We start from the raw sequence: 26,890 nt of genomic DNA, 5'->3' as shown, positions 1-26,890 counted from the left end.
AAGAGTTTTAAAACTCCTAGTCCTTCAAGCTTGCATGTCTATTATCAGGTTGCGCCCTAATCTCAATTTTTGCAGGAATTTTGTTTTTAACCTCATTTTTAAGAATTAGCACAATTTTTGTATAGCAGTATATCTCTCTCACACTGGCCTTGCTCCACTCTGGTGTTTTCACATACATGTGGCATTCTATGACCAGGAATCCGGGACGGTGTAATTTCAGGACAATGGTTACCCATGGAGTTGAGCAGTCAGGATTCCCACATGATGATCCCCCAGATCCTATGCATGATACTTCATCTTACCAGTACACCTTCCTGGCTTTCTGAATAGTGCTGACAGTCTGCACCTCTTTCAGTGTCTGTTTAGTTTTCTTCTCCGCTGACTTGAATGCCTGTAACATAAAAATAATGGTTTTCACATCTAAAAAGCTTTGGAACTCTTCATTTCCAACATATGGCGCAGACCTGAGAACTTACAATCTGATATGGAAGCTGTGGTATTACTAAGCCACACTGAAATCTTCCATAATATTTGGGCTTTACCTTTTGTGCTGCTTCCATAGTTTTCTGAGTTTTCTTTTCTGCATGTCGCTTGTGATCATAATACCTACAAATACAGAATATATAAGATAACTTGGAATTTGCAAAAAGGATATTCAATCTTATATGGACAAAAGCTATAGATCATGGTCAATATGCTAACCTACATCCAGCCTCTAGGGGCAGTATTACATAGAAGACTTTCCATTGGATCTGTGTTAGACTCACTTTTTGGCATTGGCATATGCAGACAAGCTGAGGTCTACATCCACCAGTGTAGGTTTGTTTTTCTGCGCTTTCTTTGGTTGCAGTTTGTTCTTGCCCTTTTTCTTCTTTCCTTTTGGCTCATCAATTTCTTGTTTCTCTTCTTCCACCTCATCCTCTTCTTCGGATAGTGTGAACGGGTTTCTACATATACAAACAATAATCATGATTCTGTTAATAATCAGATACATTTTTTTTTTATTGACCCCCGGAACCAAAGCCTCTGCCAATTCCACATTGGGGACTAGTGCAGGCTATACTACATGCATTGCTGCTATAAATGAAGTGGGAACTAATCATGTTGCTAGAGCATTAGCCACTGTACAGATCCTTACATAACTGGATTAAATGCTTATGCTACACCCGTGGGAGTCCCAGGCTATAATGTGATGGATATCAAGTAGTCACACCCCACCCCTTTGGAACACCCCTCTATCTGCAGGTGCATGCAGCATGAAATTAGGTCTTCCAATATCCAGACACTTAGCAGGTCAATTACTGGAGGCACAAAAATAATTATAATCAGGTCTACATTTAAAGCAAAGGCCTTTTCCTTACTTCAACAGCATGGTTATCTGATTTATCTCTAGTTTGAGCTCTTTGATGGCGAGGGCAACTGGATCTCCTTGAGCTTGTGCCTCTTTCACGATGACCCCGATCTCAGTCCAGTCAATCTGATTGGCCAAAGCGCTACGTACAACTTGCACTGCACGATCCACAATGTCCAGGTTCACTTCAATGAGCTCCCCTTTGACTTTGTCCACTTCCTACAAGGTAAGTTCACGAGGAGATGAGGAGATATCTTGCACCCTCCCCACACGCGGATATCATTAGGAAGCACATACCTGAGAAAGATGCAGAGTTTCCAGCCTCTCCACATGGTCTTTACGTACGTTTTCCAGTTTTTTCAATGCTTGTTTCTCCTGTTGGATATCATGAAGAAAGAGTCAAGAACCAGTTTTAGAAAGGTACCTGGAATTTCTGTACTACTGAAAGCTAGATTAAAGGAACATTCCTGCACAGTAAAGTGAGGCGTACCTGTTGTAGAGCCTTTATATCTATCCTCTGACCTTCCAGCTTGGAGTAAAAATCATCAACAGCCTTTAGGGATAAAGATGAGGTTTTATAAAACTGGACATTTATCTTAAATCAAATCTACATATCAATGAGGAGTATGTAATATTGCAGGATGATATACAATATAATAGAGGGTTCTGGCTGAAATTAGGCATGGTTTACAAATGGAGATACTCTGCAACGATCAAAATCCTCCTACCGCTCCTTCTAGTGTGGTTTGATACCACAACACTTACCAACCAGGAGAAGAGGACCATGATGCCCAATTTACACGCAATGATTATCATTTGAACGAACGACTTTTAACAATTATTGCTCACTTTTGCTTTTATGAACAATTCCGTTGCGTGTAAATGGGCCTTTACGATGGATTTACGTGGAATTACTGTCCGAACAATGGCTCAATAGAGCAAATGTAAACACGGACACCAACATGGTGACAAGAATTCATTCACTAGACACAAGTTGCTTAGTTTGAGCTCACCTAAAAATAGTTGCTGGTTGATTACAGTGACCCTTCGGTCCTGGATGAACAAAGATGGCCACACCGCTCCTCTGACTACCTGATGCACACTGTGTATTAATATGCCTTGGTAGTATAAGACACTACACGCTGCTCTGACTGGCCAGCACGGCTCATGTGGGCAGCAATGGTTAATCACAGCAGCATGTAATGTCTTAGACTAATGATGCATACTAATACACAGCGTGCATCAGGTAGTCAAAAAAGCTGGTGCAGCCATCTATACTTCTCCAGGTCTGGAGGGTCACCTTAAATATCATCTGGTGTAATAAGGCAATCCTTTATCTTTCAACACTAGCCAATAAACTTTATAAAGACGTGTGCGCTTCAGTAACCATGAACGACAATTGCTCTGTGTAAAAGCACATGAACAGTTGTTTGTGCACTAACAACTATTTGGACAATAGCCCCATGTAAACCCACCTTTACAGTACTTTTACAAGGGGCAATCATCCCAGTGATTAAGGCTTCTGTGCTTTCACAGAGGAGCAATAATCGCTCACTGAACGGAAGCGAAGCGCGCCGCAGGTCTCTTACGGATGACGGCCTCCACTCAGATTAAAGGGGATGGTAGTTGCTTGGTTTTTAGGCGAGCTAAAAACCAAGCAACTCTGACAAGCAAGCGATTCTCGCTCACTTGCCCTATTGGGTTCTGTGTTTATACAGGATGACAGCTGCCGGTAATCCCTTTTGTGAACGATCACCCAGACAACTATCGGCCTGTATAAAAGTATCCTTACTGGGGATACATAAAAATAACCATACTGACAACCCTCAATTACCCCATTAAGTAGCAATTAGTAGAAAGTTACAGCTAAGGAACTTACAATACAAATCTTATCAGCGCACCTTATCAAAAGTATCAAATTCCACATATGGCCAGTTTACATGCTGTCTGAAGAGAAACGGGTGAAATTCTTGATACCTAAAATGAAAAATAAATAAATAAATAAAAAAGCACTAACTCTCCACAATGACCCAAATAAAACTGCCTGTTTATGCCAAGAAAAACTAATGGTGATGCCCAAAAACAACTTGGGCTGCAATGAGAGGTAATATCTGCTATAGGCAACCCAACAGCTTTACTTGCGCTGGTATTTAGCACCTTGCCAATAGGGTACAGATATTACACACATGTACTGTAAATTGAACTTAAGAGTTGTTTGGTTTTCTTCTATTTGTAGTAGTGGTCTACAAACTTTTACAACAACTGTAAGGCTACAACAAACAGCATTTCCTGACGATAACTGGCAAGGGATGCTGGGGATTGTAGTTTTACAACCTGTGAAGAGCCACACTTGATCTATATTGTAGATGCATGATCTAAGCTCACGTGAGAATTTCTTCAGGAGGTTTATCCGGCTCCAGGCTTGGCTTCTTCTCTACCTTCTGGATAATGTAGCCCTGTTAGATATAAAAAAGATACATTTAACGTTTATTTCATATACAAAATATAGCTATATCGTCACCAGGGTATTGTAGGTCTTGGTAGTCTACTGAACATCAACCCCCATCTTTTTCCTTAAATAAAATTAATTTTAAGGCCAAATGCACACGGCCGGGTCGGATCCCACAGTGGAGTCCAACCGAGTGCTCAGCCGGTGACCCCTGCAGACCTCTCCGCAATGTTCTTTATCTGTAACGGCGCTGTGCTGGTCAGCTCACATGTGCAGTATAGATGATGAAGCACCATCACTAGGCGATGACGCGGATTCCGTGGCCTGTCTACAGTGACAGCTTCCATGCCGAAATAGAACATGCTGCAGTTTCCGCTCGTGGACCTGGAAAAGCGATTTCCTATAGCATGTCTATTGGCAGTATTTGCTGTGGAATCCGGAGGCGTACACCCGCTATAGATTCCGCAATGCAAATATGCCCCTGTGCATTGGGCCTAAAGGGGTTTTCCAGGCGATTTCTATATTCTACGGTTAGGTCATTAATAGTTGAATCGATTGGGGTCTCTCGCTCGAGATCCCGGGTGATGATCAGATAGCTCACGCCCCTCTGGTGTAGCTGGGCTTTTTAACTGTAGTCACAGCTGCCAAAAAATAAAAATAAAAAATGATGAGATATATATATATACACACACTACCGTTCAAAAGTTTGGGGTCACCCAAACAATTTTGTGTTTTCCATGAAAAGTCACACTTATTCACCACCATGCGTTGTGAAATGAATAGAAAATAGAGTCAAGACATTGACAAGGTTAGAAATAATGATTTGTATTTGAAATAACATTGTTTTTACATCAAACTTTGCTTTCGTCAAAGAATCCTCCTTTTGCAGCAATTACAGCATTGCACACCTTTGACATTCTAGCTGTTAATTTGTTGAGGTAAGCTTGTGAAATTGCACCCCACGCTTCTAGAAGCATCTCCCACAAGTTGGATTGGTTGGATGGGCACTTCTGGCGTACCATACGGTCAAGCTGCTCCCACAACAGCTCAATGGGGTTCAGATCTGGTGACTGCGCTGGCCACTCCATTACCGATAGAATACCAGCTGCCTGCTTCTGCTGTAAATAGTTCTTGCACAATTTGGAGGTGTGTTTAGGGTCATTGTCCTGTTGTAGGATGAAATTGGTTCCAATCAAGCGCTGTCCACTGGGTATGGCATGGCGTTGCAAAATGGAGTGATAGCCTTCCTTATTCAGAATCCCTTTTACCCTGTACAAATCTCCCACCTTACCAGCACCAAAGCAACCCCAGACCATCACATTACCTCCACCATGCTTAACAGATGGCGTCAGGCATTCTTCCAGCATCTTTGCATTTGTTCTGCGTCTCACAAACGTTCTTCTTTGTGATCCAAACACCTCAAACTTGGATTCATCCGTCCACAACACTTTTTTCCAGTCTTCCTCTGTCCAATGTCTGTGTTCTTTTGCCCATCTTAATCTTTTTCTTTTATTGGCCAGTCTCAGATATGGCTTTTTCTTTGCCACTCTGCCCTGAAGCCCAAAATCCCGCAGCCGCCTCTTCACTGTAGATGTTGACACTGGTGTTTTGCGGGTACTATTTAATGAAGATGCCAGTTGGGTACCTGTGAGGCGTCTGTTTCTCAAACTAGAGACTCTAATGTGCTTATCTTCTTGCTTAGTTGTGCAACGCGGCCTCCCACTTCTTTTTCTACTCTGGTTAGAGCCTGTTTGTGCTGTCCTCTGAAGGGAGTAGTACACACCGTTGTAGGAAACCTTCAATTTCTCGCATGGAATAGCCTTCATTTCTAAGAACAAGAATAGACTGTCGAGTTTCAGATGAAAGTTCTCTTTTTCTGGCCATTTTGAGCGTTTAATTGACCCCACAATATGATGCTCCAGAAACTCAATCTGCTCACAGGAAGGTCAGTTTTGTAGCTTCTGTAACGAGCTAGACTGTTTTCAGATGTGTGAACATGATTGCACAAGGGTTTTCTAATCATCAATTAGCCTTCTGAGCCAATGAGCAAACACATTGTACCATTAGAACACTGGAGTGATAGTTGCTGGAAATGGGCCTCTATTCACCTTTGTAGATATTGCACAAAAAAAACAGGCATTTGCAGCTAGAATAGTCATTTACCACATTAGCAATGTATAGAGTGCATTTGTTTAAAGTTAGGACTAGTTTAAAGTTATCTTCATTGAAAAGTACAGTGCTTTTCCTTCAAAAATAAGGACATTTGAATGTGACCCCAAACTTTTGAACGGTAGTGTATATATATGTATATATATATCTCAACAGCTGCACCAGCAATTACCAGTGTTTTTGTGCTGACAGTAGCCACCTAAACAGCTGATCGGTCGAGGACCTAGCCAATCAACTCTTGTCGAGCTATCCGGAAAATAGATCAGGAATAGAAATAGTCTGAAAAACCCCTTTAACCATTTATGAGATCATATAACAGAAATATCTGCATACACAATATACAATATCTAGACTAATAAAACAAAAGCAATCAAAGAAGAAATACTCAACTTCCAGTGTGGTCCAAGGCAAGCAACCGAGAATAACAGTCTTACCTTCCCCTTAAAATTCAGTGTATTGTCCATATATTCCTCAGCCATCTTTAAAGCCGAATGCACCTTTTCCAAATCTAGACATGAATAGCAGTGAATACCATCAATACTAAAACTGATGATATAACGCAACACAAATAAAGTTCACAAAGACTGAAAACGACAACCACACGATGTTTGATGCATGCAGAATAGCGTAAGGAAACAGTAGTGTTGCCTCTAGGCAGGGTCAGCCTCACGTTTGAGGAGCACTGAGGTACTTTCTTCTGGCTTGCCCTCCCCTATATACTGCCATAGTGCCCAAATAACTCTTGGCTGTGCTGTACCATGCCCAAGTGATAGTGCTATGCAAGTAAATAGCACCTTGCATCCAATTCAACGGAGGCGAGTAGTGTGCTCTGTGACAACGTACAGACCACACACCACTTAAGGCCAGCTCTGGCTATAGAAACATCATATGAAAGGTCTAATGGCTGGTAAATTTAGTATTTAAATTAAGTCCATCACCGACCTGCGTCCCCCGTCAGCTGCTCAACCTTGATGCTGCTGGACAACCCAGATTCAAGCAGGCAATGCTCTATAACAGTGGGGCCATACGCTGTGAAAAAAGGGGCAGGTTACAGGTTTGTACTTGCAATAACAAGACAAGACTGACTTCACTAGAGGCTGCAAAGCTACTTACGCAGGTGGGGATTAAGGATCCTCTTTAGCTGATCTACCTTTTGGGCATTTTCTAAAATTTCCTTCAATCTGATCAAAAATCAAATTAAAAAAATAAATAACCCAAAAAGACAATAATTCAGGCATCAGGTTCATGTAGTCTGAACTATGGGCAGCATGAACGCAGGACAGGGAATGCCCGTTGCCCCGTGGACGTTTTATTCTGAAACTAAAGTTTACTTGGAGCTCACCGAGGGGGCCACACCGGCTTGCTTCCCCCCACATGCAGGGACAGCACTCTCCCTATACACAAGCAGGGAGAGGAGCTGTCAATCGTCATACTACGGATGGGGAGAAGTCAGCACGGTCCGCCCCCATAACTTGAAGCTCAGCTCAGAGTCAAACTTCCAACTGTGTTTATTCTGAAACGACAGCATTTCGGGACAACATACCCAAAGGGGCAACGGGCTTCATCCTGGACTCATGCAGTCATTAGATCGCAATCTCTTGTTATTAACCCTTACAGTTCAAACTCCCACGCTCCCCATAAAAATGGATGGGTTGTGTTCCTACTCTTTTAGTGACGTTATTTGCTATTGAAATAATCATTCACACCAGATTACCTTTAAAAAGCCTTCATTTACTCCTAAGGGTTTTGTTCTGTTCCTGTTAACATGTTCCATATATCGGAGCTGCGAGCATTACTACTGCTTTTTATTATTTGAACCAGTGAACATCTCTACAAAGTTGTATTAGTCAATGAAAGAACATAAGAAACTGCTGTATGACATAATGTACAGATCTGTAGGTACATGACATAGCACTAACAGCCCGATCGTTATAGTAATACAGCCCAGTATGTGGCGCCTCACCTCTCCATAGTAAGTAGAGGTTCCCGGGCTTTGGCGATGTCCACGGGGTAATGTTCTCGAACTGCAAACTTTACATCATCAGCTTCATCTGTGCGAAACCTAAGGATGTTTAAGATGAGATACTCGTGGTCGGTGAGGACGATGTTCCCCTGGGAAAACCAAATTAAAAGGGATTGTCCAAGATTAGTAAAAGAGTTTGCATTTATTCCAGAAACAGTTATGATCTCCATGGAATAACGGAGTAGTGCGCAGATGCAGAAGTAGAGGGGGGAAGCAACAGACAACTGACTAGTGTGATATGGTGGGAAGGAATGCAAAAGGGATCCATCCAAGATGTGATTCCATGTGAGCCGTATGTTACATATTCTCCAAATCAGTAAACTCCGGCCTGTGCCTCTCCACCTGTTGCGTAGTATACCCCCCAGCGTGCCTGGACAGCCACAGGTTAGGGCTTATTCACAGTGTCATTAGGGGTTTCTATTATCCTATTCCTTTGTAGGAGCAGGAAAACAGAAAGCCCTTTCTGTCACAAGATGGAAATGAATAGGCCCCATTGACTTTAATGGGGTTCATCCGGCTTTCGTTACGCCCTCTTATATTTTCCGGGACGATATAGCGCAGCAAGCTACGTTATTTCATCCTGGATAATAACAGATATCTGCAGCGACGGAACCTTCAATGTAGATGTGAACACGTCCTTAGAGAACGTAAGGCTGACCATACTCAAGTCCACAGAAATGTATGTAAATATCTCCAGGGGTTCTACACATCTTACCCGGTCATACAGCTCAACAATAAGATGATAAGCCGCATCATTGGAACCAAACTGAAAGTCCACAATCCTGTCAACTCCGAGCTGTTTAACACTGACCAGTCTCCTGGATCGTAAGTGTTTCCTGCACTGGATGATATAGAGGTACAAAGTTTATTATACACTTGCAACAAAAAGTTAACCCTTTGTAATTACCTGCAGTTTTGCTTTGATTACTAATAAAATGTGTAGAAGACGACATGGACCACACATCCAATATATGTACATCTTAGTCTGATGTGATGTGGTTTGTTATAAAAAAAACAACAACTCCGCCCTCATGTGGATGCATTATGTAACTACATGCTATACCTCACTCATCATCACCACCATAGCATCTGTCATGGAAAAGTAGCCCAGCATCACACTTTATGAAAGCTGTCTAAAAGAAAATCTGTCTGTTGCCCACAGCAACCAATCACAGTGTAGGTGTCATTTCTTATACTGTGGAGGTAAGTTGAAATCTGCACTGTGATTGGTTGTTATGGGCAACAAAGATTTTCTTTCATAAGAGTGTGATGCTGGGCTCCTTTTCCGTGGCCCACCGTGTAGATGCTATGGTGATGATGAGTGTGGGGCCGGGCTAGCTTTCCGTGGCCACCCTGTATAACAATATTCACTGCAATGTCATTTATAATCTATGGGGAACATGGCAATTTCCTGGCATTCCAGCAGCCTGTGGTTCCCCTGCCCTGACCCACAGGCTCAACATAAATGCTCAGAAACCTCCTCAATCACCCCAAAATTCTGTGTAGTGTTAAACTATAGATAGGGAGGGGAAGGGGGAGATGCAGCTGCAGTTTCTCACCAAAACTCCATGGAAAGGCTTCCCAGTAAAGTCTACTGAGACTGGGCCATTTAAGTCTGCTATTGGTAGTCCAATGCCAATGTGGGAGTGAAATTTAAAGGGTGATGCTATAAAAACTAATAATCCTCACATTCCTTTTACCCCTCATCAGGTTGGCTTAAAATTAGGAAGAGCAGTCCCTTGTACACAAAGAACCAAACTGGGGTACAAAAGTGCCTGGAGAATTGAGATGGGGGTGCAGGTGACTGAGGATAAGAGAAGGAAACCAAATGATATTAGTTCAAACCTTCATCGCAAACCCAGATGGCATCATGTTCTTGGGCCACTCAAATTCTGTAGTGTGAATTCTGATTCCAGACTCCACCAGGAGTACGGCTTTACAGTCCGGTCTGTACGAAGAAAGAGAAGAGTTGCAGAACTTTCTTATAACAGATCTCTGCTTGCTGCTAGTGGATGAATTACGTTCAGAGTATGCCACCCCAACCTATGAGCAAGCTGAGATTGTGAGTACATCGGTACACAGGTGTATTAGGCAGTTGCAGAACTACTATATAATGGCTAAGCGCTTTGCGTACAATGGCGTACATGTACACCCTCAGGCACCAACGCTGCTGTTGGAGGGAGGAGTATGAAGCGAGTCTTGGAGAAAAGTCCACTTCAAACCCAACAGAACACAGCTAGCGCTGATCCCAGCTGTTTAGTCCCTTAGATGCAACAGACAATGCTGACCACAGCATCTAAGCCGGTAGACAGAGGGGTATCCTCCCTTTCTTTCCCCAGCGGCCTCTATGCGTGGCATCAAAGAGATGCTGCCATGGAAACAGGCCTATTAGGCCCTGCCTAATAGCCAAACGTTAAAAGTACAATATACTGCAATACAATAGGATTGCAGTATATTGTACAAGCAACCAAACAACTCAAGGTTCAAGTCCCCTATGGCAACTAATAAAAAAAATTGAAAAAAATAAGTTACTAGCATTCTTTAGAAAAAAAAACCAAAACCTTTGATGGCTTATTCAGAGTTCCATAACTTTAAAGATTTTCTTGATAGGACTGTGTGAGGACTAGAGATGAGCGAGCACGCTCGTTTAAGGCTGATGCTAGAGCGAGCATCGGTCTTTTCGTGTAACTGATTACTCGTCGGAGCACCATGTGGAGAGGCGAGAGAGCGAGATCTCTCTCCTTCTCTCTCACTCTTCCTCCCCCCCCCCCCCCCCCCCTCCGCATGGTGCTCGGACGAGTAATCAGTTACTCGAAAGACCGATGCTCGCTCGAGCATCAGCCTTAAACGAGCGTGCTCGCTCATCTCTAGTGAAGACTCATTCTTTGCTGAGTGAGCTGCAGTCTTTATGGCTACCATCTTTGGGTACATACCCCTTTTTGCATCACTAGGGCCCGATTGCGAGTCGGAAAGAGTACTCCCACCCCCCACCCTCCCCTTACCCTCCTCATTTGACAGCTTACATGCTAGGGTCAGGACTCACAGTGCATGTAAACTGTCAAACAACAGTAATCCGAGCTAGCTCCAATTGTGGCCCTTTGCAACCGGTGTCAGCTGTTTCATGATGCCGATACCTGCCAGGAATACAACAGGCTTGGCTTCTGGGCTCGCTTCATATTCAACCTACACCTCTGTGATATACATGTGCGTCACAGAAAGAGGAGGGGTTACAAAGCACATTGAACTATACCCCATTTATACAATCTTAATGTTTTTCTTTTTTTTTCATTTTTCTCTTGATGGGCTCAACATACAAGTCTATAATACTTTCAGGTGTAAAACACAATCAAACTTCTTCTCGCCAGCGCAGGAAGATCTCTGGTCCCACGCACAGCTGTATGGGAAAGGGAATACAACAACCACCCAAAGCACACTTAAAGGTTCTGAGAAAATGTTTTTTAAACCAATTGGTCTTGCTAGAAAATAATAAAAGAACATGTACTCACCCATCCTGCAGCGCCCTATCTGCCAGGCCTGCTTACAAACCACAGAGGCCAGTGATTAGCTGCAGCAGTCTGACATCCTGCTCACAGACTGACTGCAGGATGTAAACCGGTCCAGTGAGTTTCAGTATTTATTTCCACAGCCATATGGCACTGGGTACCCTGTAAACACGGGCAGCATGAACCTGGGTGAGGTATGCCCACTGCCCCCATGTAACTGTTATTCTGAAAAGATGCGGTGTTTCTGTATAACTACACTTTAAAATTTGATTTGAGTCAAAGAGCCGGGCCATTTCTTCCCGCCTCCAGCATGCGGACTAACAGCTCTCTCCCTATACACAAGTATGAGATGTCACTCTACATAATCGGGGCAAGGAGAAGCCGGCGCGGCCCGCCTCTCGGAGCGCAGTTCAGAGTCAAACTTTAAAGTGTATTTATTCCAATTTATTCCCTGAATGAATGCGGCTGTGATCCCCATCTGCACAACTCCTCCGATCATTTCTTTGGGGCTGCAGAGATGGCCGGGTACTTGTACTCCCCTATCAGTGGTAGTCCCATACAGACCAATGGAGCAGTAATGACACGGGACCACTCAGGGTCTATCAGGACCCCTCAGACTCCCCACTGATCAAATACTTACCCCCAAGCTGTGGGACAGCCCCTTTACCAGCACTTACCCAGCTCATGCATCCGCTGCAATGCCAAAAAGCATACACTATTCTTTATACTACAGGCCAAGGATGTGCACTTACTTCTGCAGGCGGATGAGGTAGGTCTTGTTATCCACATCATAGACATTGTGCACTCGCATCCCCAGCAGGCTAGGAGACAAGGAGCCAGAGTCAATGTAATGATGCTGCCAGCACACAGCTCCCACCTACTACTATATACTCACCTGTCACTGAGCTCAGAGATCACAGCCCGCAGATCCACAGTGCTGAATCTACTCTTCATGATGTCCTGGGATCACTTCTCTTCCCAACAGCTTGAACTCACTGCCTGACATGCGCACAGAACAACCGGTGCCCGGCAGGCTCAGTTCTGTAGAGCGTTTTAAAAGAGTCTAGCGACCTCGTGTGGCCGCATGTTGAAAGACAGACTGTTTTACAGAGGCTCTTCTTACTGTCGCCAGCAGGAGTCAGTCATACTCGGCAAGGCTCTCATCATGTTAGAATGCTAATACCCGTTTCCTATAGAAGAATAGATATGTATATATATTTGTTCTTCTAAAGAACATAAGCAATTAGACTCAAAATATATATAAACGTTCAATTTGAGAGTCTGATTGTCTGATGGGCCTTTTTATTATGTGCCAATATGCATAGGTAGTGAGTGATAATAATGTATATGTTATACACAGGAACATACAATAAAAAGACTGTGTCTCGCTGTGTTGTCCAGGCTGTTCTACACTGGCTATTCACAGGCGCGATCCCACTACTGATCGGCATGGGGGTTTTGACCTGCTCCGTTTCCGACCTGGGCCGGTTCACCCCTCCTTAGACAACCTGGTGGCTCTGAGCTCCCCCAAAGTCACCATATTGATACCAAACTTAGTGCGGACACCCGATCGACATAGCGCAGAGCAGACCAGAACTCCTGGACTCAAGTGATCCGACAGCCTCAGCCTCCCAGTAGCTGGGATTACAGACGCACGCCACCGCGCCCGGCAGCTCCTATGCTCAGCTCTAATGTACTAGAGACTACAATGTACGTGACGTCAGCAGCACAACAGTGACACCTAGTGTTGGCTAGTAATACCAACACGCTCAACAACCACTTACTGCACGCACTAATGTACTAGCGGAGGCGCAACAGCCTCTCTCCACATCCACAGTTAGTCTTATACACAGAGGCTGCAGCACAACAGCGACACCTAGTGCCTGCAATTAACAGAAAGACGCTGGAACTGTGGATTGTGTAACTCCTCCCACCGCTGGGGCTACAGAGTGACTGACACGTCTGTACACAACGACAGAGCTCTTTGGGACGCGCTCCATGATCCAATAGGAAACCAGCCGATGACGTAACTGCATGTGGGGGTGGGGCTTGCTCCCGTCCCTTTGATGCTGTCATGTGACACGAGGACGCCTTCCCCTCTCCCGTACGATCGGGAGTTTTCCGCTGGGGGATTCCGTGGATGCGCCGGTCCCTCTTGCAGCCAGTAGAGGGCGCCCAGGGGAGATGGGGACATGTCAGTCTCCGGCTGTAGAGCGGACAGTATGAGGGGACGCGCCGCATAGCGGAGCCCGGGGAGGGGATGTTATCCAGGAAGAAGACCAAGAAAGAAGTGTCTAAGCCTTCCGAGGTGCAGGGGAAGTACGTGAAGAAGGAGACGTCCCCCCTGCTGCGGAGTAAGTGGTCGGGCAAAGCGCAGGGGGGTCATTGTATAGACGATCCGAGCTTGGGGTCTCTAGGGAGGCAGCGGGGGCGGTCCTGCGGGTGATGGAGGGGCTGCTGGCCGTGCACTGGAACCGTCCAGGATGTGCGTTGCAGAAGTATACATAGTGAGGGTGAGAGGGCGCAGGGGGGTGTGGATGGTGAGAGGGCGCAGTGTGGGGTGGATGGGGACAGAAGGGGTGCAGGGGGGGGAGAGGGGGGTGTGGATGGGGAGAGGGGGTGCAGGGGGGTGCGGATGGGGAGAGAGAGGGTGCAGGGGGGTGCGGATGGGGGGAGAGGCGGTGCAGGGGGGTGCGGATGGGGGGAGAGGCGGTGCAGGGGGGTGCGGATGGGGGGAGAGGCGGTGCAGGGGGGTGCGGATGGGGGGAGAGGCGGTGCAGGGGGGTGTGGATGTGGAGAGAGAGGGTGCAGGGGGGTGTGGATGTGGAGAGAGAGGGTGCAGGGGGGTATGGATGGGGGGGAGAGAGGGGGCGTGGATGGGGGGAGAGAGGGCGCAGGGAGGGGGGCGTGGATGGGGGGAGATAAAGTGATCGGTCCGTGGAGCAGATTTTGCATCTTCAGCATATCACTTGATTTTGGGTGGGTTTCTGCTATAAACCTAAATATACGAAGCTGAAATCTGCGACAGCAGTTGTGAGGCTGGTGTGGATTTTGCACAGAATTTCTGGAAATTACAAAACCGCCCTAATAGCCACAGATTTCACCCATGAAAAATACTGCAGATGTTCTGCGCAAAAAATCTTCAGCAAAACCCCTGAGGTACTTCCACACCTGACGGCTATCGCTACTGTGCTTTCACATGGGAGCGATGCTCACTCTCTTCCAGCCGTCCAACACCGTTCAGAGTAAACAGGCAGGCATTCACAGATTAACTGCCTGTTTACATGGGGGGGGGGGGGGGGCAGTCGCCCGTAAACACTCTTTAGAGTAATTACTTGGGCAATTGTCAGCCCCTGTAAAAATACTCTTAGGGAATGTAAAGCTAGGCTGAGTGAGGTAAGAGATGCTTACTATCTTACTACAAAGCCAAAGGTCTTAATGCCTCCACAGGGGCACTAGTGGTCATTACAGGTGCCTGTAGTGCAGCTGAGTGGCAGGGCATAAGTAGAGCTGCCTGTAGTGCAGGTGCATGGGCATGGGGGGTGCGTGCAGTGAAGGTGAGTGAGTAGGTATGGAGGCTGTCTGTACTGAAGTGGACACTATGGGAAGCAAGACCTACCAAATACATATCCAGAACAGGTACAGCTTCAGAACTCCATCCTCTACTTACTGATTTGGGGACCACAAGGGCCACTGCATCTTCTATGTCCTTGGATCAGTTCGCTGTAGCACAAGCAGGGCTAAGATCTGGGAGGACAATATTTTGTCACTTTTTGCTGTCCATAATATCTTGGTGACCGCTGAACCCACCACTAACCATAAACTGATTAACGGCTGACACAAACATGCCTGACTCCGGACATTGGTAGATGACTGCGTAATATGCAGATTCCTTGTTATCCATGCAAGGTGATGGATCCTTCTATGGAGGCAGTGGTCCTACTGGTATCCGCAGCTACAAGCCCCAAGAGGCTGGACAGACATCTGTCTGGGATGACTTAGTGATCCTGCACTGAGCAGGGGGGGGGGGGGTTGGACTGGATGCCCCTGGAGGTCCCTTCCAACTCTACCATTCTATGAGGTTTCTGATCTGTCCAAAAATGAGAAAGTGTAATTGTGTGGACTTCTCCTGATTTTAGGGAAACTTTCCAACCCAAAGGCCATTGAAGGAATTTGGCTTTGCAGTTGCACTTTTCTACTGCTGCAAAAGAATATGTTTCTATTGCATCACTTTTCTGGCAGCCTGGCATTGATTAGTAGCATGCACCATATTTTCCTGTAACCCTCACATATCTGAAGTTGCGCTGACCAACCGAGTTCTGCTCTGATCCACCACATTACTCATTATTTACCAGCACACAACCTGCCTCTTCACGGACTATCTGCTTGTGAGAAGTGCTTCTGTCCGTTGATAGCTATGTAAACTATGCACTTGAAGTCCCTTACAGATTACTGACCTTGTACCATCTAAGTCTTGTCTGCTTCATAGGATATGCTAGAATGGAGCAGTAACAATGTCGACTAACATTTTATGTACATCGGCAATAGATGATTTAGTAACGCTTTTTCCTAATCTATAGTACAGAACAAAAACTAAAGGCTTACGTCTTGTTAGGTTTCTTCACTGTGCTACCTGTAGTATACCTAGCATACTTTCTACTAACATCTGATACACGTCAACTGGTATTTCCCTCCATTCATCCTGCAAACGTCTGAGTTCTCTCAAAGAAGATGGACGCTGTTTGTATTTCCTGACCTGACTTTCCAGTTCATGTAGATGTTCAATAGGGTGCAGGCCAGTCTAAGCGTGGAACATCCATACCTTCAAATTCATGTAAAACAGAGTTGGATTTGTGACAAGGCATGTTGTCTTGTTGTAAGTATGGCTGACCATTTCCAGAGTATTACCCCATTGTTGGCAGCATATTATTGTCTAGTATGTCAAGGTAGACCTCCATGTTTATAGTTCTTCTCACTACAACCAAAGGGACTGAGACCATGCAATGTAAAACATGCCCAGACCATAATGGAACCTCCGCTGTACTTCACTGTTTGCACGACACACTCAGGCAAAAGTTGTTGCAGGATCCTCCACCCCCAGGTACTGCCACCTGATTTGGAGGAGTAGTGCAAATTGTCTCTTAATAGAACGTTCTTCCATCGTTCAACTGTCCAATGCTGATACTCCTTGCACCATTGTAGATGGGCCGATGCATTGTGCTTCATGATGGACTGTTCGTATGCTGCAATGTAGCCCATATATCCAATAGCATGCAGTTCCCTTCACCAGCTATGGCTGTAACCTCAAGGGTCTGCATATTATATAACACGGCTTGGGACACATGCTTATAAGACAATATCCATTCTAGTGATGGGGTGTCCAGATACATTTGGTAGGATAGCGTAGTTTGGCAAGTGTTATGGTACTCTAGCCGGACTAGTGTACCGTCTATCAGACTCTTCATTTCAATCAGAAAACACAGAGCTAAAGAAAAATCGTCCCCAGATGTAGACGGCCACTGCAGTTCCCATATGTCACCAAGCAGCCTAAGGAATTTCTAAGACATATTTGAGAAAGGAATTTGCCCATAACCCTGCGTATAAACGAAGCCCGATGGTGTTATCGGCCATGACAATATTGTCAGTGGTGATGCAAAGTTCTAGACTTCTGTACATTTGCTCAATAAGTGAATGTTTCAGTTAACTCTTAACTCAATAGCAGGATCCTCTAACTTTGAATCAGACCTTTCTGAAGCTCCCACCTAAAAGGGTAGGAGAGTCTGGTTTCTTTACCAATGGATAGGTGTCCACAGATCTATAGATGTCTGTTGATCATCTGTTGTGGTCATCAGTCTTGTCTTTCGGCACCAGCTAGTCAATTGTTTACATAAAATAGTACACCCATGGATGATCCCACCAGGTATGATTACGTAAATATTGACAAAAGATCCATTATTGCAACTGCCAAGTCAGGGCATAACTTGTTTAGAGTCACCTATTTGTACAGCTTGTTAAATCCCCACAACCTTGTTCTTGCTTGCAGATCTGATGCCATCTTTCATTCGCCATGGACCAACCATACCGAGACGGACTGATATCTGCCCGCCAGAACCTGCCCCTTCTCAGTATAACCCCACAGGGGATGGGATAGTTTCTAGAAACCAAAGTTTTTTGCGGACTCCGATTCAAAGACCACCCCATGAGGTTATGCGCAGGGAAAGTAATAGACTTTCTGCTCCGTCCTATTTAGTTCGGGGACTAGGCGATGTTCCTAGGGAATACGGTTCCTCTTCTCAGTCGTTCGTAACAGAGAGCAATTCCGTTCTGGAGAATGGAGATGCAAACTCAAGGTACTTCTGCTCAGACCACCACTATGATGGCCAAAGAAGGAAACCACTTGGGGACCATGGACAAGAAGAATATAGATACTATGAACATGGGGGAGATCATGTACAAAGGATGTTGCATGGACCAGGCCGACATCCTGCAGGTTAGTGGAAAAATCCTTAAGGATCAAAGCTAGAGCTGCTGCATAGGGTTAAGAGATAATGACCCTTGTTGTTGTCCCTTCCCTTCCAACACTACTAATGGCTACTCATGTAACGTTCATCACTTGGCAGGGGTGACATTGAGCACGGTAGGGTAGGTTAGGGTAAAAGGGGGAAGAAACATATGCTTCATTCTACGACATGATAGGAGTGACATTCAACATGACTGAATAGCCCTTTAAGTTGGGCATTAGTCATTTTTAAAGTACTAATGTCTCCTCTCCTCCTCCAAGATGTCATTCCTTCTCCAAGATGGCAGATGGTGAACTCTAGATGACGGCGTATTTTGTGAATGCAGTAATATGCTGGATTACCTATACTGCCACATATTTACATTGGAGCTTCAGTTTCAGCTGCGGTACGGGCGCACCATGTCCTCGGGAAGAAGTGCATCGGAGCTTTTTCTCAATGCAGACTACTTTCTTCTTTATTGTAGTTTCCCTTTAAGGTCCCTTTTTAAGTAACCTTTTAAATCTGATCACGCGCCAAAAACAACAGTGATGTGCTCATCCTCTCTGGTATGAAATAAAGCTTTCACAAATCAGATTCCTCGGGGAGGGGTATATAGCATTTTACATTCCCGTGTATACTCTAAACGGCTGGTCGGGTGAATGAACTTCTTACGCCAGGCATTTCCCGTTGTCAAGTCTGAAATATCCCTAATTATTTCCTCCCTATCCTGCTGAGCTGGGTGCTGATATTAATACTTTGTATTCCGGGCCAGGTATCGGAAGGATTGCTGCAACCTCCTTAGGAAACTTAACAAATCACAGCTCAGAAGACATGCCCCTTCCAGCTGGGTGGACAGTGGACTGGACAATACGGGGCAGAAAGTACTACATTGATCATAACACTAACACTACGCATTGGAGTCACCCACTGGAGAGGGAAGGTCTGCCGCCTGGCTGGGAGCGAGTGGAGTCGGCAGAATTTGGGGTTTATTATGTGGATCATATTAATAAACGAGCGCAGTACAAGCATCCATGTGCGCCAAGGTAAGTATATAATCTCGAAATTGTTTCATATGGAAAATGTCTATTGGCGCATTAGGAAGCGGTGACCACAATCGTGTGCCACACCAGTAGGGTATGTTCACCCATGGCAGATTTGTTGCAGAAATTCCTGCTACAGAAAATCCATTCCAGTGATTGGGGTTTTTTTGTGTCAAGTACGTGGATTGCTGCACACTTGTTAAGATGAACGGGATTCTCTACAGTAAGTGCTGCAACAAATCTGCCACGTCAGCATTTACACTCTCTCGCACTGCACATATGTTACCCACAGAGGGGCAATCGTTTCTCTATGTACTATCATGGGGTATTTGCTATTTTTCGTCCGTTAGTTGGCTTCACTTGTTTAGTTGAACTGCACTTGTATATTAGGAGGAGTGATGTGATGAGTTTTTATTCTGCCATTGCAACGGCTGTGCCTGTAGACAAACAGAATTTTCTGGTTTATTATCACATCACTACTGCTTATATAAAAAGCAATTGCACTAATAGAAGTATATTATGTGATTGCTTTATATGCAGTTGTCCATCCGAAGTGTTCTGCACTGGCCAGGAAGGGAAAAAACTTTGTATGCTAATGCTCTATTGAAAACATGGGTGTTTGTTGCACCCCTGTATAAATGTATTGAAGGTGGGATTGTCCTCGGCTTCCAACGTGGCTTTTTCCTCTCGAGTTAATGCCGTACATAATAACTCTTTTCTTGTAATAGATGGGTGGACTCTTTTGTTAGGCCTGTTATATGTGTACTCATTTGAGCTGTATTTGTCCTGCAGCGTTCCCCGCTACGACCAGCCCCCTCCCCTCCCACCTCCTGTAACTTATCAGCCACAGCAAGTGGAACGAAGCCAACCGCTCCTAGTGCCTGCCAATCCATACCATACAGCCGAGATCCCAGATTGGCTTCAAGTCTACGCCAGGGCCCCTGTGAAGTAAGTTTGCTTTATTCTTCGTATGAGGTCATGGGGAACTAAGCCATAAAATAGCTGCAGTATATGATTTAATGACAGGATCATCTGTCTTACCGTTATTAGTTATTTTATCCTCTATAAATCACATGTGTTATTTCAATCCTTGGATTTTTCTTTGTTAGGGCTTTGGATCTGTATTTTGTGAATTGCTTTTGTTGGCTGTGACCCATAAATGATTATATTGCTCATGATATTAGTGTGGCGTGTATAAACTGGAATATTGTAGATGGGCAATGGTCTACTTATACGTTCAGTACTATGAGTGAATACTGGAGCTAATTAGGACAGACTACCAAGCATGCTGGGATTTGTCACCACTGGTAGGGGGTCTAGTTTTGGAATGAAGAGGGGAAAAGTTAATGGAGTTGTATCAAGAATGACCTTCCTTGTTAATATGCCCCGTTAAGACCTGTAAACAGAGAGGGGTCCCTCACTCGGAACCCCGCCCCCTGCCTTTTCCCCCTGCCTTTTCCCCCTGCCTTTTCCCCCTGCCTTTTCCCCCTGCCTTTTCCCCATGGAAAGCCACTCTGGCTCCTGTCCGAGTGGACCAAGTGCTGTCCTTTAATTACAGGAAGACTATTCACATGAATGGCCTGAGTGGACGGAAATATAGTTTTGTGGTAAAAGGTTCAGTTTTGACTTGTAATTTTTCATTCTGGGCTTAAGAGTCCAGTGGGCGGTCCTATTTAGTGATTGATGGCTAGCACTAAATGTAACCTCGTATAAAGAAGGCTGTCGATCATTGGTTAGGACCGCCCACTGGAATGCTAAATGCAGAATGAGCAGATATTTAGACTGATAAATTAGGAGTTATACTGAATCTTTTCCCACTACAGTACTGTGCAGAAGTTTAAGGCAGGTGTGGAAAAATGGTGCAAAGTAGGAATGCTTTCAAATATAGACGTATTAATAGTTTCATCAATCAGTGAAAAGCAAAGTGACCAATAGAGAAATGTAAATCCTATTAATATTTGGGGTCACCACCATTTGCTTTCGAAAGTGTGTTGATTCTTCTAGGTACAATCACATACAGTCTTTGAAGGAACTCTGCAGGCAGTGATGTGTCTTTCATCTGCTGCACAAAGTTTACTTGGCCGACCACTGCATCTACAGTCCTCACAGCTGCCCATTTCTTCGTGCTTCTTCATAAGAGCTTGAACAGCACATCTTGAAACCCCACTGTGCTTTACAATCTCTGCCTGGGAGAGACCTTACTGATACAGTATAACTACCTCGTGTCTTGCTGTTCTCAGCTTTGCCATGGTGTGTGACCTATGAAATGAAGCTGTCTTCCACAGCCTCAGCTTTGTAGCAGAGTTTGACTGTTCCTCACCCAGTTGTAAGCCTACTACATATCTTCTGTTTCAGTTAATGACTATTTCAACTTGGATATGAAAATGATGATCATTATCACTTGTTTTGTGTAATTAGTTAATCATACATCTGACCATAATCCTGCAAAATTCCCAACTTTGTGCAAGTGTACCTAGAGGAATTGATGCTGTTTTGAGGGGTAGTGATACCTAATATTTTTTTTTTTAAGATTTCTCTTTTTGTTCATTTACTTTACATTTAAGTTGCCAAAAATAAACTATTAACACTTCTATTTTTGAAAGCATTTTTACTTTTTGCAGCATTTTTTCCACACCTACCTAAAATGTTTGCACAGTACTTTATATATCAATTTGCTCAGTATCTCCTGCTGAATGCAGATTTCCAACAGAACAGGTTCCCTTAAAATAGTTCCTACAAAAACAGATCCTCCCATGGTTCCTTGTTCAGCTCCTCTTGCCAAACTATGAGATGTTACAGCTCTTAATAATGAAGAATCCACCCACTTGACCTTTCTTGTTTTTCTGACTTTGGAATGTTAGTGTATTTCCAGCTATGTATTAATCTTTCCTCCTACAGATCTCTTTGTGGGTACACATTTATAATTTGCATGCGTTACTATATTTTATAGCTGGTTATGTCGGGCATGCCCTTCACCGAAATATATTAAAACCGGAAAAAGGAAAGTCTGTATTGCACTCCCAGAGTGTATATGGGGGCTGTTATGTGGATGTTTATAACTCAAGATTGATGGCCATGAAATTAAGAGGGGAGAGCATGTAATATTTCTGTATAGCTGATGGTGACCAAATACAGTCCTCTTTAGCCTGGCTGACAATGCCTACAACTTTCTGTTTCATGTTACAGTAGCGCAGCTCTGAAGCAAATACTGCTGCTCTACCAAATTAATTTCTAGATGGTCACTCTGTATATAGGAAGCAGTATGGGAGTTATTTCCCTTTTAGCTGATGCTCAGCATTTATTCTTCTGACACTCCCATCCTCAAGGCCGGGCAGTCAGATACAGTACTTATATCATTTTCTTGGAAGCAGGTCTCATTTAGAGGGGAGCAGGATGAGGGTGGTATTGGCACAGCGATATTAGTCTATTAGATTGAGTCGTACTTTATTTACAATATTGCATGAGCTTTGTTAATATGTAAGCACATGTGTCCTACAGAGGGTGATATAAGCAGCGTGTATGTATATAGCTTTTTTTCCTGGTTAGATATGGGCTGCAGAGGTTCCATAGAGACGTTACTGCTATCATGTTATAGATACGGGGAACATAGTGTTGTATTCCCTGGAACAGACCCCCCCCCCCCCTTTCCCTTCCCCCTGCCTTCATTTTCTTTAATTACTGGAGAGGTAATGAGGTGTGCGTTTGTGCTCCAGGGTAGTTGGCCATTTAGTAAGGAAGTCCTGGGACAAGTACAGAGGAGGAATTGCCCGGGGCATGTTTCGTGATGGTAGGAGAACAGACCTGGTTTGTGTAAAGGCTTTGTTGAACCTTCAATAAACAAATATCCTTTCACTGATGAGAAGTTAGTTTCACTAAATGAACTTCCTGTTTTTCTGGACAGCGGTCAACAGTACTAGTAAACCTTATTTTGGAGATGAGCGTTTAATCAAAAATTTAGCAGTTTTTGTCTTCTGCAGTTTGTACATATCATAGTATATAGAAACTGCAGTCTAAACCTTTAATAAGAGATCTGTCAGTGAGGCTGGACTGATTCCCCTCCCCAAACACTATATGCATATGTGCTGTTTGGTAGGAACTTAGTAAAAAATTATGGTAGAAGAAACACTCTGTTAAAACGTCTAGTGCTATGCGGCGGCTTGTTAATGTTCTTAGAGACTTAATTTTAATATCCGGAGTCTCAGGTCTCCCTAAGGCCGGGCTCACATGGTTGGATTCCAATCACGAATCTGCGATCTGCGTGGAGGATCTGCGGCAAAATGCAGCCATTGAAAAGCATGAACTTTTTGCTTTTTAATTCACACTTGCAGATATAAACTGTGTATTATGTGAGTGGAAGGAAAATCGCATCAGGTTTTATTTTGCTTCGGATGGCCTTTATTGAAGTCAATGGAGGCCGTCCGACCCGCATTCCATATACAATTAACGTTGCGTATGGGCTGCGAGTGCCCTGGTCATCACTAAGTGGTGGCGTGGGAAATCCAAATGTTGAAAGGGAAAAAAAAACCTGTACTGCGCATGATCAACAGCGAGCCACCGCGGTCATCTGCATTACAGCAAAATCAGGTATGCAGGGTCGCCGGCCAGGCTCACAGCCAGAATCCACTGCAGGCTCACGCATTCGGAATCCGGTCCGCCCGTGTGAGCCTGGCCTAATGGTCCTTTTATACAGGAAGATTGTTGGGTGCTCCAGTGCCTGACAGTCCTAGTGATAATCACTCCTGTGCTTTCACAGAGGAACAAGGCTCACTCACTGAATGGAGGCAGAGCTGACCAGAGATCTCTTCACCCTCCCACCTCCATTCACAGTAAACAGGCTGTCGTTCATAGATGAACAATGGCCTATTTACACAGGCTAATTGTCGTTTGATTTTTATGTCTACAGAAACTGAATTATTTTTTGTCTTTCAATCACTACCAGTATTGACACTGAACAATTATCTTAAAGGGGTTGTCTCGAGGAAGCAGTGAATTTTTTTTTTTTGCCCAGTCCCCCTTATTAAGCATACATTACTAAGCCCCCCTGTAAATGACTTTTCTAGCTGGTTTGTACTTACAGTTCCAGCAACTTATAAAAATTTTCCCAAGATGGCCGCCGGCTTTTTTCCCGTCGCTTGCTGTAGCCCGACGTGCGCGCTCCCGAGACGCTACCAGCTGTGTCTCCCTGACAACCAGACGCCCCGCAGCCGCCGACCGGACCCCTGGATTGAACGCGGCCGACCACGGCACACAGTCGCCCACCGCCAGGCAGCAGGTAACCGGCGCTAGACCGCTGACAACAGACGAAGCCCCCCCCCCCCCCCCCGGCCCAGCGGCAGCCCCCCCGGCCCATCACTTACCTGGGCGGCAGGACGGCTGGGCGGCTTCTCGGGACGGCTGGGCAGCTTCTCGGGGCGGCTAGGCGGCTCAAGTTTCTGCACCTTCCTCTAAGAGAGGATGGTACAGAATGGCCGCTCCAGCGCGCTCCCGAGAAGTGACAGCTCGTCTGCGCATGCGCAGAAGAGCTGTAGCGGCTAGCAGGCTGAAGCGGCTCGTGCTGAGAGCAGAAGACCGGACTGCGCAAGCGCGTCTAAAAAAGCAAGCTGCCAGCGAATTTAGACGGAACCATGGAGACGAGGACGCTAGCAAAGGAGCAGGTAAGTGAATAACTTCTGTATGGCTCATATTTAATGCACGATGTATATTACAAAGTGCATTAATATGGCCATACAGAAGTGTATAACCCCACTTGATTTCGCGAGACAACCCCTTTAAGATTCCTGCCATCCAGCGAGAATCTGAAGAATCGTTCAGTGTAAAAAGGCCCTAACTGAGATTGGATCCAAAGGGAAAGACAATTGTCTTTTAATCCATCCCATATGGAAGGAGACCATATTTATGTATCTGTAGGGAGGCACAGAAGCTACCCCCAAAACCAGCATAGATTGTAGTTACATTTACAGAATGATCACAAAACATACTTGAGGTATCTTTTACGAGGGATGATTATCACCCAAATAATAGCTTGAAACGGTGAATTTGGTAAATGGTCATCCCGTGTACAAACAGCCCCCGCCGGAGCACTGAGCAAGGATTCGCCCTCTTGTCAATCGCTTGGTTGTTAGCACCCCTAAATGCCAAGCCTCTATCAACCCGTGTAAACGGGCAGTTTTCAGGCATGAATGACTGCCTGTTTGCAGTGAGTAGAGGCGGGTGGGCGAGAGATCTCTGGCCTCCATTCTCTGAGTGACTATCACTCCTCTGTTAAAGCACAGCAGTGGGATTCAATGGGATAGCTATCGGGCACTTATACATCCGACAGTTGTCCCTGTAAGGTACCTTTTAGACAGTAGCAGGAATGTATAACAACATAGATATGTGTTATTTGGGGTCTGGAGAAAGCTCAGTTGCCGCTTCTATAGATAAGCAATTGTCGAATTTAGAAAGCCAGGATCTATTTGATCAAGTTATCAGACTGTTGAAGAGCGTAAATTGGGGACTTGCATCATTCCAGTTTACCAGAGTCAAATATAGGTAAATTTTGACTCTCCCCCCCCCCCCCCCCCCCCACTGGCAAGAACTGCATTTCCTGCTCAGCTACAGTCCTCTGTGTTCATAGCTCTTAATAAAGTTGTAGCATTTCAGATATTAGTGAGATGCATGCAATGTGGTTCTCTATAGAGCTTCCAAACTGGATGTGCTCTGAGTATTCTGCCTTGCGTAAGCTGTGGAACAGACACTGAATCCCTGCCTTGCTCAGGAACACCACTGCAGATGACCAGGTTTTACACAATACACTATGTGTCATATAATTATTCTAGTGACACTAATGACAATGGAGGCATTTACTTGGTTCTGATGACCAGGACTTAGTGCATTTCACTTGGATCCTCCTGCTAGCAGGCGCCATAAGTTATACGATTCTTCTGAACACGTTTTTCTTCCTACTCGCAGATATGACCACATCTTGAAGTGGGAACTCTTCCAGCTGGCAGATTTGGACACGTACCAGGGCATGCTCAAGTTACTGTTCATGAAAGAACTGGAAAGGATAGTAAAACTGTATGAAGCTTATAGACAAGCACTTATCACCGAGGTGGAAACGCGCAAACAGAGGCAACAGTGGTACGCTCAGCACAAGAACTTTTGAGACTCCCCTCATCTATCTTCTTCTCAGGACTGGAAATGTTGACCCTTCTTTCTCACAGTGCCTTGATGGTTCTTTTGGACAAACTTTGCCTACAGTAAACACTCAATTTATTATCCATAAAGGGAAACTCGCGTTACAGGAAGTCTTGCTTGAAAGTTTCATAAACCTACCAAATTTTTGCAGGTTCATCCCTTCTATGGGGAGGTATACACTTGGTTTTTGCTTTTTGTTTCTGATGTCGGAGCCAATGATTTCATGATAACAGGATTTTCCTGGAGCGTGTCATCTAGCATAGAGGCAGCCATATTTAGTAATAAAGCAATACTCATCAGATTGTGATATATCTATCTGCTGGTGAATTGATCATTAACATTAGGACATTGACTGAACGCACTCAGTGGTTGTGGATTGATAAGGAAGAGTCCCCATCCTGCCGGTGATCGGTACAGTGAATTTTACCTACTCAGCCGCCATGTTGGACAAGCTAGTGGGGAGGAGGTAACATTAAGGCCGGCTTCACACGAGCGTGACTGGCTCCGCCGCGTAATATTCCGCAGTGAAGCCCGTCACGGCGCCCCCCAGAGACCCCATACTTACCAGCGGAAGATAGCGTGAAGACGCTTCCCCGCCGTCGCGTCATGTGACACGCCCACCGCGTCACATGACACGGCCGGCCGTGTCACGTGACGCGCCGGCCGCGTCATATGA

The 26,890-nt window shown here is 45.0% G+C and overlaps 2 protein-coding genes across 2 annotated transcripts in view; one reads left to right on the top strand and one right to left on the bottom strand.

Moving 5' to 3' along the window:
- NEMF (nuclear export mediator factor) overlaps positions 1 to 12,741 on the bottom strand; it is a 57,430-nt gene extending 44,689 nt beyond the window's left edge. Inside the window, exons 1-16 of the mRNA XM_066608076.1 lie at positions 12,391 to 12,741; positions 12,248 to 12,316; positions 9,838 to 9,940; positions 8,708 to 8,833; positions 7,933 to 8,081; positions 7,083 to 7,150; positions 6,912 to 6,998; positions 6,404 to 6,477; positions 3,737 to 3,807; positions 3,253 to 3,328; positions 1,842 to 1,904; positions 1,649 to 1,726; positions 1,362 to 1,570; positions 768 to 947; positions 543 to 606; positions 303 to 391 (exon numbers count right to left, since the gene is read on the bottom strand). Of these exons, the coding sequence (XP_066464173.1) occupies positions 303 to 391; positions 543 to 606; positions 768 to 947; positions 1,362 to 1,570; positions 1,649 to 1,726; positions 1,842 to 1,904; positions 3,253 to 3,328; positions 3,737 to 3,807; positions 6,404 to 6,477; positions 6,912 to 6,998; positions 7,083 to 7,150; positions 7,933 to 8,081; positions 8,708 to 8,833; positions 9,838 to 9,940; positions 12,248 to 12,316; positions 12,391 to 12,449 (1,565 nt within the window). The 5' untranslated portion in view covers positions 12,450 to 12,741. The remainder of the gene's footprint in view (positions 1 to 302; positions 392 to 542; positions 607 to 767; positions 948 to 1,361; positions 1,571 to 1,648; positions 1,727 to 1,841; positions 1,905 to 3,252; positions 3,329 to 3,736; positions 3,808 to 6,403; positions 6,478 to 6,911; positions 6,999 to 7,082; positions 7,151 to 7,932; positions 8,082 to 8,707; positions 8,834 to 9,837; positions 9,941 to 12,247; positions 12,317 to 12,390) is intronic.
- An 803-nt stretch (positions 12,742 to 13,544) lies between these two features.
- On the top strand, positions 13,545 to 26,521 carry SAV1 (salvador family WW domain containing protein 1). The gene is made up of 5 exons (XM_066608075.1): positions 13,545 to 13,849; positions 17,539 to 17,985; positions 18,768 to 19,038; positions 19,828 to 19,983; positions 25,987 to 26,521. The coding sequence occupies exons 1-5, from the start codon at positions 13,756 to 13,758 to the stop codon at positions 26,180 to 26,182; spliced, it is 1,164 nt and encodes a 387-aa protein (XP_066464172.1). The 5' UTR covers positions 13,545 to 13,755; the 3' UTR covers positions 26,183 to 26,521.
- Positions 26,522 to 26,890: the final 369 nt, after the last annotated feature.

Source organism: Eleutherodactylus coqui, chromosome 6 (genome assembly GCF_035609145.1).
Source record: "Eleutherodactylus coqui strain aEleCoq1 chromosome 6, aEleCoq1.hap1, whole genome shotgun sequence".
Taxonomy (NCBI): Eukaryota; Metazoa; Chordata; class Amphibia; order Anura; family Eleutherodactylidae; genus Eleutherodactylus; species Eleutherodactylus coqui.
Note: the sequence above shows the minus strand (reverse complement) of the source record. Positions and strands in the feature narration are given on the sequence as shown.

What these genes read in the sequence shown, in the direction of transcription:
- SAV1 (XM_066608075.1), top strand. Translation starts at nt 13,756, where the DNA reads ATGTTATCCAGGAAGAAGACCAAGAAAGAAGTGTCTAAGCCTTCCGAG. An exon ending in ACCAGGCCGACATCCTGCAG is followed by an intron (nt 17,986 to 18,767) that starts GTTAGTGGAAAA and finishes ATTCCGGGCCAG; the next exon opens with GTATCGGAAGGATTGCTGCA. An exon ending in TACGCCAGGGCCCCTGTGAA is followed by an intron (nt 19,984 to 25,986) that starts GTAAGTTTGCTT and finishes TCCTACTCGCAG; the next exon opens with ATATGACCACATCTTGAAGT.